General features: G+C 45.7%; 1 protein-coding gene across 1 annotated transcript in view; it reads left to right on the forward strand.

Annotated features, from left to right (window-relative positions):
* The window catches only part of Sik3 (SIK family kinase 3), a 222,762-nt gene that overhangs the window by 169,819 nt on the left and 35,669 nt on the right, over positions 1-17,274 (forward strand). The window contains exons 5-6 of the mRNA XM_059267761.1: positions 5,129-5,253; positions 5,707-5,830. Coding sequence (XP_059123744.1) covers positions 5,129-5,253; positions 5,707-5,830 — 249 coding nt within the window. The remainder of the gene's footprint in view (positions 1-5,128; positions 5,254-5,706; positions 5,831-17,274) is intronic.

Raw genomic sequence — 17,274 nt, forward strand, 5'->3', positions numbered from 1 at the left:
CCTCAAACTTGGGCCCCTCCTGTCTTAGCCTTCAATTATCTGGGGTTACAGGCTTGTGCCATCAGTCTGGTTTTGTTAAGATTTTTAGCTACTTAATCCTTACTCGTTATGAAGAGTTTGGTCAATGCTCACTGCACGAAGACTGTGATGTATGAAGTTGTGCTTCAGAGTTTGGATATCAGAAAGATTTGTGGTATATCCTTCTAGTCCCAGCATTCAGGAGGCCAAGATGGGAGGCTAGCCTGGGCTACATAACAAGATTTAGTCCAGCCTGGGCCACATAGTGAGACTGTTTCTCCAAAAAGTAGATCATTTGGTAGGACTTTAAATGTGGTTTCGTTTATAAGCAGCATTTGCTGTTTCTTTTGAGATATGATCTGACTGTTGTTTGAATCTTAGATGGTCTTTTAATAACACCCCAAAACTAGATATCAGGGTGAAAGCTGAAAGATCAGAAAAGCAGAGCAGCCAGCCACTAGTTCTTACCTCTACAAAATCCTCAGCCTAAAGAGAGTGAGTTCCTGTTTGCTCACACCTTATATACCTTTCTCTGCCCTGCCATATTACTTCCTGGGATTAAAGGCGTGTGTGCTTCCCAAGCAAAGGCATGAGATCTCAAGTGCTAAGATTAAAGGTGTGTGCCAACACTGCCTGGCTGTATGTCTAATCTAGTAGCTGGCTCTATTCTCTGATCCTCAGGCAAGTTTATTAGGGTACACAATATATCATCACAGACTGTGGAGTCCTGGATGGCCTGGAACTCACAGTGTAGATCATGCTGACCTCTAATTCACACATACCTATCTGCCTCTGCTTCCAGAGGGATTAAAGGCATGAGCCACCATGCCAGGCCATAAGCAGTATTTCTGACAATCTTACTGTGCTTAAAGACATGTTAGGTACCATGAAAGAATCAGAAAAAAAAAAAAAAGCTTTTTTATTAAGCATTTTACAAAATATGAGTACTGTATTTATATCATTTCTCTCCCACCCCTGACCTCTTTAATCCCTTTCATGACCCAACTCCTCAAATTTATCACCTCTTCTTTAATTGTTTTTGATGTGAGTGTTCGTACATGCGCGTGTGTAGTTCTGACCACTTGGTACTGGATAACCTATGGGTCCCATCCTGTAGAAGAGAAGACTGACTCTCTCTCTCTTGGCAGCTGTCAATTGCCTGTAGCTCTTCATCTAGAGGTGGGGCCCTGTGAGATTCCCTCTATCCGGGTCGGAATGTCAGCTGGTGTGGTCATTGTACAAGTCTTGTTCAGGTAACTCTTATAAATAGTTCTTAAGGAACCAGAGAGAAAGAGAATAGATTTCTCCAAGGGAGGTAGAGTGTTTTAAAAGCTGAATTGCACACACACACACACACACACACACACCCTAAAATGAGAAAAAAGACAAAGTCACAGTGGAGTATAGAAAAGTTAGAGAATATAAGAGGTTCCACAAAGAGGTGTTTATTTCTATTGATGTTTTGTTTCTCTAGCTATGATGAGTAGAATCAGGCTCTGAGCCCCAAGCCCCTTGTGATGACTCAGTTATCTTCAGCGCCTTGGTTGAGGTGGATGGGAGGGAGGTAGAGGTTCCGGTAGGTGGCCCATTGAATCATCGGTGTGAGAAGGAACCAGCAGCCACATGTTCAGGAGAGGCCTGACAAAGTGATTTCACTGAAGTTTACTTTTGTGAGCCTTTCTCGGTTTCTGCCATGTATTAAAAACACTGTGTGGACACAAGAACAAATAAAACTGTCCCCTTCCGTCAGTCATCAGCAGAGGGCTTGAACACACTAATACATCTAAGTACAGGATAAGGCAGAGTAGTGATTGGCATGTAGGAGAATAAACAAAAGGCTATGACAGCCCAGAGGAAGCCATTGTCATGGTATTTTCTGCTGGAAATCAGTTAAAGCTTCATACAGGAAGCGATACTCGCCTGGGCCTTGAAAATGAATGGCATTTAAAGGTGGAGAAGATAGGAGCCGTTCTGGTACAGACAGGAAGTAGTATAAAGAAAGACATGTAAACACAGGATGTGAGCCCTTAGTAATGGAGGCTAGTCAGGCTAAGTGGGAGAGCTATGTAGGGTAGGGCTGGCTGTGGTGGACCTTAATGACTGTGCCTCAGTAAAGACTTTCTGTAAGCAGAGCAGAGACACCTTTTTTTGTTTTGTTTTGTTTTTAGCGAGGAGGTTATAGGATCTGACTTTGTGTGACAGTCGCTGGGCTCTGAATGAATAGCTTAGAGGGAAATTCAGTGACATAGTTAGGAAGCATAGTGAGTCTTGATCAGTCAGGAAGGGGGCTGGAAAGGTGGCTTAGCAGTTCCGAACACTTGCTGCTGTATTCTGAGGACCAGAGTTCAAATCCCTGCAACCTATGTCAGACAGCTCACAAAAAGCCTCAAACTCCAACTCTAGGAGGTCCATTTCCCTCTACTGGCCTTCATGGGTACCCACACAAACACGTATACACATACCCACACCTCACACACATACATTTTAAAAAAAGATGAGAGATGGAAACAAAACAGGAGCAATGGATTGAAGACACACAAGGTAGAGGTTATGAGTGTCATCCAACTCAAAGGGGGAAAAGGAGGGAGAGGAGCTGAAGAGGATGCCAGGATCATTAGGGACAGGTGGGTCCACCATTGTTGAGCACCATGGGATATTTGATTTTGGAAATTGGTCTTTTTCCAGACAGGTACTGGGAATCCAGAAGAGGAACTTAAGACTCCTAAGAGGAAGTTTCCCAGTCCAACGAGAGTAGAAGCTGTGGGACCTGAAAAGTTAGCCCCAGGGAGGCAGGCAAAACGAGCAGGGCCTCACTGGCAAGTTCCTTCTCTGCCTGGTTAGAAAGAAGGAATACAGACGGCCAATGGAGGCAAGCCGCCACGGGAGGGTAAGGGCGTGGGAGAGAGGAAAGGGGTTCCAGGTAGGTAGGGATCTAGCCTTCAGGTTGCTAGGGTTTCGAGGAATGTGGTATACCTGGGACAAGAGATAGGTTCAGCCTGTCACAGGGGCTGTCCAGACATCAAACTATTTATATGCCATGGTCTTTATCTTTGGGCTTACCTTGTTAGTTTGTTTAGACAATGTTTCACTGTGTGGCTGCGGCTGGCCTGGAGCTCTCTGTGTAGACCAAATCCATCTACCTCTGCCTCCCAAATCCTGGGATAAGGTGTGTCACCATGCTCAGCAAGCCTGCCTTTTGTTGGTTGGTTGGTTGGTTTTTTGAGACAGGGTTTCTCTGTGTAGCCCTGGCTGTCCTGGAACTCGGCAATCTGCCTGCCTCTGCCTTCCAAATGCTGGGCTTAAAGGCGTGCGCCACCACCGCCCAAGCCTGCTGTTCTCCCTGGGATTTAGCATTGTTCCCAAACACTGGCTCTCTTGTGTCCTTCTGCTCTTGGACTAGTGAGAAGAGACAAAATAATGGAGGTGGCCTGTTAAAACAGACTTGAAGTTAAAATGTGAATGTTCTTTGTTCAGTTTCTAAATAAGGTGCATTTTCTCCATTTTGAGTAGATCTCAATAATAACAATGTCCCATTGTCTAGTTTTTAGGTAGTTATAAATATATTTGTAGAAAGTCATATGAAAACTCAGAGTCCTACTGAGGACACGCCCATGTATTCCAAGCACTAGGCTACTCAGTGAGCCTCAAGAAATCAGGTGTGGCGCCTACCCCCAAACCAGAAGGGAAAATAGTGTCGGAAGCAGTTTAACCAATAAAACCATATCAGGAAGACCAGTGTCCTTAGCCCTGGCTCAGTGTTGCTGCTGTAGACTACCAGGCTATGTAGAGAGGGACAGAAGGGGGTGCCTCATAGGAAGCTGCCTAGTTAACCAGTCTTGCTCAAACTATGGTCTGTTGACTGTTATCTCAGGACCAGCACTGTCAAGATACAGTCACTCGTGCTTTGTAGGGCAGATTTGACTCTTGTTATAAGGTGTGTATCCAGCCGACCTGTCTTCCTGTAGAAGAGAGACTCAGAGTCCATAGGGCAGATGCCAAATGGAGGCAGATGAGACTTTCAGCTGCTTTTAGTGGCCTGCTGGACACCTGCAGGCCTGAGTGAACAACCAGTCCTTTCATCTAGGTGTGGCACCTCACACCTGTAATCCCAGTACTCAAGAGGCGAAGGTAGGAAGAGCACCATGAGTTCAAGGCCAGCCTGGTCTGTCTATACAGATGCAGGCAAGTTACGGCTGTAAGGTTATGGCCTGCTTCAAAAGAGGGCGGGGAAAGTCAGAGCTTTTTGCATCAGTAAGGCTGGGGGTAAAAGGAAAAGTATCGGCTCAGGACCCCCAAGACCCTCAGCACAAAAGAGATTTATTTGCCCCAGAGGGAGAGAGAGCAGGGAATAAGAGACAAAGACAGGAGACAGACAAAGACGGGAAGGGATGGGAACAAGGGGAAGCGGGCGGGCAGGGGATTTATTTGTCCTGGAGGGACAAAGGACCGCACCTGGATAGAGAAGAGACAGACGTGGCCCGTAGGAAAATGACAGATTATAGAGGTACAAGGGGAAACCCATGTTTGGATGAGGTGTTCAATTTTAATTGGGTGTGTTAATTAGGTGAGCCAAAGGGGGCTTTTGATTGCTGGACTTCAGTACTTCCATAGCTGGACGTTGGTGGTCATCCTCAGGAGGAGGAAGTGGCCAATAAGGGAATAGACCTTGGTGGCTAGCTTTAGGAATGTAATCTAACTTTTGTTAGCAAGGCGGAGGGGATGGGGAGAAGGGCAAGGCCTGCAGAGCCATCTCCACCACGCTTGAGCTGGCCAGAGTTCCTTCATGGGGTGCAGTTCAGGGTACAGTTGTCCCTACTCTCCATGTCATGGGTGAAGCCCTGTGTTCTATGTTTAGTACAATTTAAAAAGTTTCCCAGCATGGGTCTCCCCTCCCTTCCCCTCTCCTCTTCCCCTTCCCTTCCTTTCCAAGGCCCACACATGCAAGGTAGGTCCTGCACCTGGCCTGTTTCCTAGTTCCAACCAGCTCAGGCGACTGGCTGCTTATTTCTTAAATTTGCTATTTCAGCTTGGTGACGTGGCCCGTGCTCTGCTGACCAGAGACTAGTGCTTGCTAGGTTGATGACCGAGTGTTGTCCATTTGCCTTTCTAGACTTCGGCTTCAGCAACCTCTTCACCCCCGGGCAGCTGCTGAAGACGTGGTGTGGCAGCCCTCCCTATGCCGCCCCGGAGCTCTTCGAAGGGAAAGAGTATGATGGGCCCAAAGTGGACATCTGGGTAAGTACTTCCCCTTCTTACCACCCTGTTCCCGTCTCTAGGTGACAGCTGTCTTGCTAGAGGACACACAGGGCCATGTGTGAGTGGAGAGCACCTTCACGTGTCCTCGCAACCCACAGTGCATTTGCAATCTCTCCAGTACTGGACTCAGTGAACCTAGAGTTTCAACTACTCGCTTTGCATCTGCAGAAGAACCCTGTAAGGGCCTGAGCAGATGACGCCCGTGCCAAGAACAGGGATTATTCTTTCTGAGAGGCTGGGTTCTGATCCCGAAATTCATGTCTGGAAGCAAAGAAGACTGTTAACTGCTCTGAAGACTGTTGACCTTGATAATGACCCATGTTAAGTCCTAAAGAAAGAAGGAGAAGTTGGTTCCATCATCTTCACATGCGCTCTAATGGCCTCTTGTTTTCTGATGCAATTAACTGTCCGTACTCTCTGTTTGGGATGCAGAGTCTTGGAGTTGTCCTGTATGTGCTTGTGTGTGGTGCCCTGCCGTTTGATGGGAGCACTCTGCAGAACCTGCGGGCCCGGGTGCTGAGTGGAAAGTTCCGCATCCCATTTTTCATGTCCACAGGTAAGGGAGTTGCCCGCACAAAGCTATGACTGGGTTCATGGAGAGCCAGGCATGTTAAGTCATTTCAGAAGTGCGGTAATGGTGGGTAGATGACCATTTGACTGCTTTCTAAACCGTAGGTCATAGCTCCTCTGAGAGGCAAGGTTCCATAGGAACAGAGAAGCATCTGGCTTTGGCTCAGGGAGCCTTCCCTGTGCTTGACCCTGGGCTCTGCTCAGGGCCAGTTTGTCCGAGCCTTTCTTTCCTCAGTCTGTAAGCTGGCTGAGAGTTTTGTGTGCCCTGCTGTAGGGATTAGATTAATTGATGTGTATCGAGTCAGTGGTCCCCTCACCTCGTGGCGGTGGGATGGACATTTGTCTTTCCGCTCTCTTCCCCACACCCTTTCACTGCAGTACAGGAGCTCCTTTGTTGGGGCACAGATGCCCAGGACGAGCAGGCTGTGCATCTTAGTCCTGGTGTCGTCTCGTTTCCTAGTTCTATTTGTAGTCTACCTTCAGAGTCAAATTGTTTAAAAAAATCCCTCTAAGTAAGTGGGCAGCAGGATAATTTTAGCTTTTGGAAAAGTTTTAGTACTGAAAACAGACACCAGAAACCCAGATTTTTATAGCTGCCTGACAACTCAGAACTTATGTGGGTTTGGCTTTGCTTGGGGCGAGGAGTGTTTGGTTTGGGTTTTTTTTTTTTTTCTTTCTTTCTTTTTCTTTCTTTCTTCACCATTTCTGTGCATGTAAGAGGTCATGTCTGAGCCACTGTAGAAAGTTGTGCCCTTTGTCTGTTACTTCCTCTTAAGGAAAGCATGCATGCATACCTTTAGAATAAGTAGGTGGAATGTGGGCTAGCTTTAACTGAGTCATCTCAGAATTGGTGACTGGGGAGGTGGTGTGTCAGGTAGTGATAAATGCTCTGGAGGATGAAGTAGAAACCTTTAAGATGGTGGGTGGGAGAGCATTCGAAGAGGTGCAGTTGGGAAGACACCAGAGGACGACAGCCCGGAGGCCGCAGGGAGCTAGCAACTGAGGCTGTGCCCAGAAGAGTTCAGAATGCAGAGAGGAGGAGAGAGTTGAGGGAGCCTGTTTGAGGGCCTCATCAGCAGATATAAAGACTTTTTTTGCTTTTACTCTGGTGGAGGGAGAAGATTTAGGGGCTCTAACAGAAGAATGATATGGTCTGACCTATGGGAGTTTCTTCTACTTTTTTTTTTCTTTCTTTTTCGAGACAGGGTTTCTCTGTGTAGTTTTGGTGCCTGTCCTGGATCTCACTCTGTAGACCAGGCTGGCCTCGAACTCACAGAGTCCACCTGGCTCTGTCTCCCGAGTGCTGGGATTAAAGATGTGCACCACCACCACCTGGCTTTCTTCTACATTTTTATTGTGAAAAATTTCAAACAAATTGAAAAGATTTTGTAGTAGCTTTTAAAGACAATCACTGCAGTTGCTACACTACTTGTTGAAAGGAGATTGTAATCCAGTGCTGTGCAGTGAAATACAGTGCAGTGCTATGTAGTGTGTTTTGCTGTGTAGTGAAATGCAGTGCTGTGTAGTTTAATGCAGTGCAGTGCTATGTAGTATGCTTTGCTGTGTAGTGGAATGCAGTGCTGTGTAGTGGAATGCAGTGCAGTGCTATGTAGTGTGCTTTGCTATGTAGTGGAATGCAGTGCAGTGCAGTGCTGTGCAGTGAATGCAGTGCTGTGTAGTATAATGCAGTGCTGTGCGGTGCTGTGTAGGGCAGGCTCATTGAAGACACTTGTAGAAAGGGAGCCTGGTTGGTAGGAGACTTAGAGTGCATATGAGCGCTGCAGTTGGCTGTTCCCAGACTGGGTAACGGAGGGGCTGGGGGAACACCACTGCATATGGCATGGCAGGCATGTTGAAAGCATTTTGAAACACTAGCTAGCTTCCTTCAGTATTATGAGCTTCGTAAGGTGGTCACACCCGCTTTACAGATGATACCAAGGCCAGGAGAGGTTAAGCAACTATCCCTAGATAACACAGCTAATAAATGGCTGAACTAGAATTTGAACCCAGGCAGTCTGTCTCCAATAACGTTTGGTATTGGATTTTATGTAAAGAAAGGATAATTATAGGTAACTCTAAGGTTTTTTACCCGAGCAGCAGAAAGAATGAGGATAACTGGGGGAAATGGGTAACATTTTGGAGAGACGGTTTTAGAAGTGTCAAATTGGAGGTGCCTATTTGCCATCTCAGTTGAGGCTCTAGTCGGCAGGTGAATTTAGGAATGATTACTAACCTGGGATATCTGTCTGAGAATCATCAATGTATAATGTCTAATGCTACCAGATGAGCTCACTCTCTGGGCATGGAAGAGGTACCAAGGATTTTTAGAGATTAGCAAAGTAAACAGGGGTCAGAAGGACGGTTAGCAAGGAAAGCCAGAGGCTGCTTGTCTTGAAGACAAGTGAAGATGTTCCAGGAAAGAGGGAGTGGGATGCCGTAGGAAGCTGAGGCAGAGGACAGAGAACTGACTGTTGAATTGAGAAGAGTGGAGATGGTTGATGTTTTGGAGCAGCAGGAGCAGGCACTCTGATGGTGTGTGCATAACAGGAGAGGAATGGGAGGAACAGACAAGGACCAAGCCTTGACTTTTTCTAGCTTAACTGTTCAGTGAAGCAAGCAGAGAAGTGTGCACCGGGTGGCTCTCACTATGATTATAGGGTGTCCAGACTGGAGCTGTATTTCCTCATTGTCTTATTTAGCACTAGGAAAAAACAGTGAGAGCAGTTTTATGTTCACAGCAGGACTGAGTTGAAGGGACAGAAGATGCCCATATGCCCTCTGTCCACCTCCTCACAGCCTTCCCACTACTGGTACCCACCCTACCACACAGACACAGACATACACACACACACACACACACACACACAAAAAAAAAAAAAAAACAAACACCTGTCACTCAGAGCCTGCAGTTTATATTAGGGTTCACTGTGGGAGTTGTGAGTTCCTGGGTTTTGACAAGTGTATAAAGACATTTATCCACCAGGATCATGTCATACAGAGTAGCCTCACCTCTGGGATGAGCCTGTGTGTTTCTCCTGTTCCTCCCTCTTCCTCTCTCTCTCTCTCTCCCAACTGGCCGTCATTGGTCTTTCTTTGCCTCCATACATTTTGGACTTTTCCAGACTGTGATATGATTGGAAACACCGTGTGTGGCCTTTTGCATTGACCTTTCCCTTAGGAACATGCACAGGCATATAAGGTCTGTTGTGTCTTGCTAGCTCGTTTCCCTTTAGTGCCGAATAATACTCCCTTGTTTGGATGTACCACAGTTTATCCTTTCGCCTACTGGTGAGTATCTTGGTTGCTTTCCAGTTTTGACAGTTATAACTAAGGTTGCTGTGATGTCCTTGTGCAGATTTTTGTATGGACACACATTTTCAGTTGGCTTGAGTAAACACAAGGAGCATGACTATGGAGTCAGGTGGTAAGAGCTGGTTTCGATCTGTAATAGACTGCCCAGCTGCCTCCTGGAGAGCTGTGCTGTGTTGTTGTGAGGGAGCTCCTACTGCTGCACACTTTTGTTGTTTAGCATTGGGCGTGTCCCCCCCACAGGTGTGTGGGGTTTCTCGTTGTAATTTGTAGCTCTGGGGTCGGTCTGTGATTATGAGCATCTTTTCATTTGCTTATTTGCTATCTCTACATCTTTCTTGAGGTGTCTCATCAGGTCTTCATTTTTATCTTCCTAACAAAGTCTCACAGTGTTTCCCAGCCTTTGAAGAGGTTAAGCAATCCTTCTGCCTCAGTCTCCAAGGATCTGGGATTGCTCATTTTCTCGTTGTGGTTTTTCACTGTCTTGTATCTTTTTCTTACGGTGGCTTCTGAGACACGTGCTCTCTTCCTCCCCTGAGTGTACTGTCTTAATCGTCTCTGTCTTATTTCTCGTTCTCTGTTCATCCTTTCTATCTCCTCCTGTTCACATAATCTCTTAGCTATCCTATTTACTGTCATGGCTCCACTGATCACAGTTAGGAGCACTCTCCAATTAACTGTGGCCCCAAATTCTCTCCTGAGGTCTAGGGCTACATATCCAACCATTTTTTTTTAAATCTTTAGCATCTTTTAAAACTTTGTGGTTTTGTAGTGCTGAGAATTGAACCCAGGGCCTTGAGCATGTTACGTAGGCACTCTACCACTGGCCTACAAACTTTTGTAGTACTGTGTCTTTCCTTTTAGATCTTGAAGTCACATCATTGAAACATTTTCCAAAATGAACTTCATTCATATTCACAAATTTGCTCTGTTTGGTGTCCGCTGTCCTATTGAATTCTGCCCCCTCTCCAGCTTGGCAGATACAAGTCTGGATCGTTTCTTCTCTTAGCACCTCCACTAGAGCCAATTGGTTCTCCAAGGCTGTGCACACAGTCCCCCATCCTGTAGCCACTTGTATAGACCTTGCTGCCATCTTTCTTTTCCTGCCTAGATTAGACAGTGGTCAAATCTGTGGATTCTTGGTTTCAGCCTTGTCTGTTCTCCGTGTTGTTGCATGAGAAACCTTTGCAGACACAAATAATGACAAACTACACCATACAGACATGCTTCCCATATGCACACACACAAACACACAAATCTGATCATAGCATTTTGTACTTTAAAATGTTTCAATGGTTTGCCATTGCCTTAAAGTTTACTCCTAATATGTCTAAAGCATTGAATTTTAAATATTTTTACTAGAACCATAATAAAAATATACTTTATATATAATTCAGAACACATATATAAAAAATCAAAATATACCGTTTTGAGATAGAGTCTTACTCTATAGCCCAGGCTGATTTTAAACTCAAGATCCATCTACCTCAGTCTCTTGAGTGCTGGAGTTACAGGCTTGTCACCAGACCCCCACCCCCCAAGAGGTCCCTGCTCCAGTACTGGTGGTCAAACCCAGGGCTTTACCCAGTTAGCCAATATCACCAGGCACTCTGCCAGCATTTTTAAAGGGCAAAGCCTGCTTTTCCTATGGGCATCACACCCCAATATATTTTATTCTGTTCCTTAGGTGCTGATTGCAACTTCATGAATTGATCTCATGAGCAGTGTTTGTAAATAGTGGCAGTAGAGCTCCTTTGGGAGCTGGCCCCTCCCTTTGTTAGACCCCCATGTTAGCTACAGCCTGTCATCCCAACTTACTTCTGGAACAGTTCCCGCTGCCCTAAATACTTCCTTCTTTCCAGACTCCTGTCCACTCACTCTTACAGTGTAGAATCTAGTGAGAAGTTTGGTAAGTTACAAATAAAGATACAGGGGCTGGGGACACAGCTAGCTGTCAGTGAAGTGCTTACCTCACAAGCACAAAGACCCGAGTTCGATCCTCAGAACCCACATGTGTGGTGGCACATGCTTGTCGTTCAACAGTTGGGTTGGGAGGTGTAGGTGGGGACATCCTTTGGGCTTTCTGCCCAGCCAGTCTAGCCTACTTGAGCTCTAAACTGATGAGAGGCCCTGTCTCAAAAAAAGATGGGTGATATTTCTGATCTACACATACACACTAAAAAAGAAGAATCTAGATATTTTCTATTTCTATTTTATCTTTCTGAACTTTGTCTTACTATGACATTTATCAAACTACGTTGTAAGTAATTCTTTCATTATATGCCTTCCACACCAGACTCTGAACTTGAGTATATATAAGCAAAATATCTTTCCCACAATTACTTATAATCTACCATAGTGTCTGGCACACAGCAGGACTTACTACATTACTAAGTCTGTGTCAGAGTCAAGCCCTCCTATGGTCCAAGGGCTTTTATTTATTCTTAAGATTAAAATCAGGCCAGGTATGGTGGTGTACACTTTTCTCACCAGCCCTCAGAGGCAGGTGGATCTCTATCAGTTCAAGGCCAGCCTGGTCTACACAGTGAGTGAGACTATGTCTCAAAAAAGAACACAAAAAAGAAAATCAGAAATTTTCACAATTGTAACTCCCCCTGCAGCATTCACCCCCACCCCCATTCCATTTCATTGTTCTGACCTTAGGTCCTTGCCATTCTCTGACTCAGCAAGCACATGACCCTTCCCCTCAGGTGGGCGCTCTGAGGCTTCTCCTGACCCCACACCACCCCCAGTGGCTTTCGCAGTTCTGTTTGTCTTAACACTTGTCCCAACTCCACATGCTGTTTGTCTTCTTCTCACCTCCCACTTCATCGCTCGTTGACAGGGAGAAAGAAGCGTTTAGATTTTGTTCACTGCTGTATTCCCAGGCCTGGGATAGTGTCTGAGATCTGGTAGGCATGCATAAAGATGTATTAAGGGAGGGAGTTAATACACAGATTTGTTAAAATACAGCCTACAAAATCCCTTCCAGAGGGATTACCCAAACAATATCAAGAAATTCTATTGTGCATGCCTATAATCCCAGCACTTGGGAGGAGGCTCAGCAGGTGAAGGTCATCTCTAGCTGCTTAGTGAGTTCGAGGCTGTCCTAGGCCATAGAGATCCTGTCTCAGTCGCTGCCCACCAGCAAACACACACAGAAAACCACATTTCTGTAAGGCTGTGGAGTTTATAAAGTATTTTCCTATATTTCATCTGCTTTAAACTGTGCGACTATGCCCTGGAATCGTTACCTTGTATTATTTTATTGCTTGCTGGTGATGTTTAGAGAAATGACTTGCCTTGTGACAGCCACACAGATCTCATAGCTTCAACAACCCTCAGATGCTGTACTGTCCTGCTCAACCTCACTTTTGCAAGAAACGGCAGCTCAATAAACCACTTCCTCTGCTTTTCCAGTGCCCAGAGTATTTTTTGTGAGGGCTTTGGATCTCCTCTGCCCTCCACCCCAGCCTCTCACACCAGAACGTGGTAATGTTCTTGCTCAATCGAGCCTCCCCAAAGCTGGTTGCTGAGACTAGCTCCTGGCAAGTAACTGCTGGAACCACGCTCTTAGTAAGTTATCATAAAGCTGAAAGACTCTGGAAATGGCACTGTGGTTGTCCTAAATAGTGTCACTCTTTAACCCCGGAGATGAAATTCCCTGAGTAGAATAAAAGGCTCTGTAAGATTAAGTACAGAAATTAAGAAATGAACCAGCGTAAGAAATGAGTTGACAGTTGCTATCTTATCATACAGTCATTCTTGTTCTCGGCAATATGGATGTGCTTGGCTCTGTCCCATACCATAGACCTGAATCCCAAGACCCATCAGAGGCTGGTGCTGTCCGTATGAAGGGGCACAGAAGAAAATGAAATCATAGATGTTCTTTCTTGTCTTCTGAGCAAAGCCTTTCTTCAAATATGCTCAGGTTCAGTGGAAAGAAGCTGAGTCTGACTCTGGGTCCTTTCTGGCTCTGGGCATAGTTGTGACTCACTAGACCCTGCACTGGCTCTTTTTGTGGAGGTCAGAGCTGTCTGTCGGGTCTGTAGTCACTCTCTTTCTGTTTCTGTCACTGTCCTCTAGAGGGCAGTGTGGTCAAGGAAAGTCCTTAGAACAAGGCCCATTCTCTGGCTGTCACTAACTTGAGCTGAGCTTACTGATTGCTGTGGAAAAGATCTAGAAACTCCAGCAGAGCTGGGATAGTTTTCTGCATTAGCATGTGAGGCCCTGAGAAGACCCTGTCCTCTATCCTTTTCTGGCTCAGTTGGGTTCCAGAGTGTCTCCAGCTGTATAGGAGAGCAGGCTCTGCAGATGGATACTATTAGTTCAGGAACTCAAAGCTTATTTTCTGCCTGTCACTGCATCTTCACACAGTGCGTCAAAGCTGGTCAGACACAAGTGTTCTTCCCTGTGTGTCCCGAGATCAGCTAAGATCATACACTGTTAAGTGACATTTGTTCTAGATGGAGTGGTTTTATACCACCTAGTATATCATGGACAGGCCTTCTTCCCGGGCCTGCATGTTATACAACCACAACCTAGCAGCGCCTGGCAGGACATACATAAATTTTCAGTGAATGTTTTGAAAGAAATATGGAAGAAATCACAATGTCCCGCATGGTGACACACACCTTTAATCCGGCTCTTAGGCAGAGGCAAGCATATCTCTGTGAGTTCCAGGCTGCTCTACATAGCAAGTTCCAAGACAGCCAGGGGTACATAATAGAGACCCTGTCTCAATGTCCCATCCCCCCAAAAAAGAAGAGTTAAGGAAGAAATATGGTTTTACTCCTTTACTAGACTCTTCCTTACACTCAGTTGTATTATTAAAGTGATGGATAGCTCACTGATGGTCTGACTCACTTAGTAAACCATTGGTTTTATCTTCTTTTGTTACTGTGTAGATGACTAGATCAAGTGACTTCTGCTTAGTTTGAAAAAGGTGTTTTGAGCCAGCTGGCTCAGGTCTGTCATCCCAGCACTCAGGAGGCTGAAGCAGGAGGAACACAAGTGAGTTTAAAGCCAACACGGGCTATAGAGTAAGTTGGAGACCAGTCTGGGATACGTAATGAACCATCTCAGAGCGGGAGGAAACTATTTTGATGTACCATCAAGTTGGCTCGGAGTCTCTTGTCACATCATGTTTGGTGCAGGCCAATGTTTTTTGAGTGGAGCTTCTTGGATTAACCCAGAGCTCAGAGCTCATCACTCCAGTAACATCACAGCCTTAGCCACATGCCGATTAGCGGGGGAAACTCGGTTTCCCAAGTTCATATAAGATGAGGCCTGCTTCGGCCAGTGTCAGCAGAGGCTTCATTTGACTCATCCCACTTCTGGAAGCCAACGTCAGCAGTTGATTACTAGGTTCACTCCCTAACACCACATTGTAAACCCGTGGCTATGTGCTTTGCCGCCATTACCTTCTGTTAAATGTCACCTACGAGCAAATGTAGTCAGATCATTTACTTAACGGAAGGAAAATTAATTTACCATGAAGAAGCTGTACTGATGCTGAGTGCACTGAGATCTCTTGTGGGCAATATTTTTGAGTCCTTATTGATTAGACTTCATTGGGACTTAATTAGCTGTAATCTTGCATAAGCATTTTATCACTGGGAATGCAAGACCCCACTTACATAATGCTTCTGATGGAGAATATGGCCTGCAGCTACTTCCAGAAAGCTACCACTTAGAGGAAAGTAACTCTGCCTCATCAGCTTACTCATCAAGAACCACACAATGTCTCCCTTGGTGGAAAGCACTTTGTGAAGAGGAACGGGACCGGGAATGGAAGTCACTTGCCCGACTGGCTGTGAGTGATGCAGAGGGGCATCTTTGGAGGTCTGCTGTCTATCTGGGGAGAAAAACTTGGGGTGGTTTGGCTTCCATTCACACAGGGAACACACCTCATGCCAGAGAGCTGGGTGTGATGCCACACACCTGTAATCCCCGCACTTGGAAGGCAAGAGGCAGGAGAACACAGGTCACCCTCAGCTATATGCCAGTTTCAGAGCCAACCTGGCATCTATGAGACCCACTTCAAAAACAAAACAGAACTGCTTTTCAGAGTGAAGCAGTCCTCACACTGTTCCCACGAGTTTACCTAACTTTCTAGAAACCAGGGACAGAGTGTTGACAGTGTTGTGCTTATTACGGCCCCTTTCAGTCCAACTGTTTTCTGGATTACAGAAGCCCTCTATAGAAAAACAGAGAAAGAAAATTCTAAGTAGACGCTTGACTCCAGAGGTTGAGTAATAACTAACACTGGGCTCCTGTACCCTAGACACTGTTGATTTAACTGCTTAATATCCAATGGCTCACTCTGTCCCGTGAGCTAGGCTGAATGAATGATGGGTCGTTTAATTGGTAACAAAAATGAAGGGATGGCCTCACATAATAAGTACCAGACCCAAGCTGAACTCAAGCAGTCTGGCTTCAGAGAACACCTAACCATTCTCAGTTCTGTTTAGTTCTCAGCAAATACATATCTGGCAATTATTCAAAGTATCAGGAGAGTCCTATAGTGGATATCAAAGAAAGCATTGAGGGGAGGCCGTTAGATGGGTCTGCAGGTAAAGGTACTTGCTGCCAGGTCTGATGAATGTTTTACATACATAAACGTCTTGTTTGAAGACCGTTTTCCTGCTTTGTTTAGATTTTAAAAGAGGGACCGTGTCAGATAGATTTCACTGCTGCTGGCAGTTGGCAGTGACAGAGCTTCCTTGGCAGAGAAGTAAAAGTCATGTCTAGGGCTCAATCCACAGCAGAGTTGGGGTTTCTAGCTCTAGCCAGCTTCTCCCCAAAAGGTGTCTTGGTAAAAACCAAAACCCAAAGCTATTTTTTAAATTGATTTAACTTTTTAGTTATTTCAAAAGAGACCATGACAGACTTTATTTTCTGTCCTTCGAGGGAAAACTGCAAAATGAGGTATGATGGTACGTGTCTGTAGCCCCACCACCTGGAGGGCAGAGGCGGGAAGCTAGCAAGTTCAGTGCCAGCCTGGGCTTCATTGTGAGAAATCATTTCAAAGACAGGGCAAGGGGAAGGGGGAGAGACTGAGAGAGAAAGAGGGGAGGGATTATGAGAGAATATGTGAATGTTTTATTTGTGGTTTTCTTTTCTGAAAAAGCAGTCAGCATTACTGAGGCGCTCTGAGTCACAAACATCTGTAAGTCCAGAACATATAAAGTACCATAGAGTCCTATGAAAGAAGCCACGTGGCTCCATGCTGAGGTCCTGCAGCACCTCCTCAGCTGTTTGTCTGCCCTGTCAGCTCTCCCTGTTCTGGCCCGGAAAGAGGGACAGAGGGACAGAGGACATGAGTAACAGTGTGCCAACTCGGATCCAGACTCTAAAATGCAGTTTAACTGTTTCACGTTCTGAAAGTTGTTCATTGTCCATGGAAATAGATGTTTTAGAGGTTTGACTGCCAATTAATTTTTGTTCCTGTTTTGGATTTTGAGATTTAGAAAAATAGAGCTCTGAAATTTGAATTGCTATAAAAACAATCCATCACTAAGAATTTAACGTTCCTAAGAAGCATGCTAAATTATCGAAAATAGAGACTTTGGGGCTGAACACTTACTTGAGAATCACCTTTGAGCTATGTATTATTGACTGGAAAGACACCTTCCACATGCTTGGAGGAAGCATGGATTTCCTGGGTAATTGTTTCTTGTACTCTTACAATGCCCTCTGGTGCCCAGATGTCTTCTCTTTCCACCAGTTCAAAGGAGCTTACGTGTCAGGAATCTGTGACTTCATTTCTTTGAGACGTCCCTCCACAGCAGACTGGAGAACAATGCTTTGCCGTGCCCCGTACTTTGGCACCACACAAGAGGTTTAAGGACACCTGACTTTCCTTCATGGGGTCAGCCCAGAGGTTCTGATGATCCAGTCCCACAGCGCTCTGTTCTCTTTGTCTGACTCTATGATTGGCAAGGCCCGTTACCATAGCCCTCTGCCATGGCCTCCGTCCATGGCACTCACCAGAGTGGAGTCTTCGGTAGCACCTTCAGTCTAACTAGGGAAGGCATTAGCAGGTGGAGCCCCCACCCTTTTTGTGTCCTTATGTTCCCAACATCTCACTCGCCTGCTTGTCACCGCCGCCTCCTGCTC

This window comes from Peromyscus eremicus, chromosome 7, assembly GCF_949786415.1.
Source record: "Peromyscus eremicus chromosome 7, PerEre_H2_v1, whole genome shotgun sequence".
Taxonomy (NCBI): domain Eukaryota; kingdom Metazoa; phylum Chordata; class Mammalia; order Rodentia; family Cricetidae; genus Peromyscus; species Peromyscus eremicus.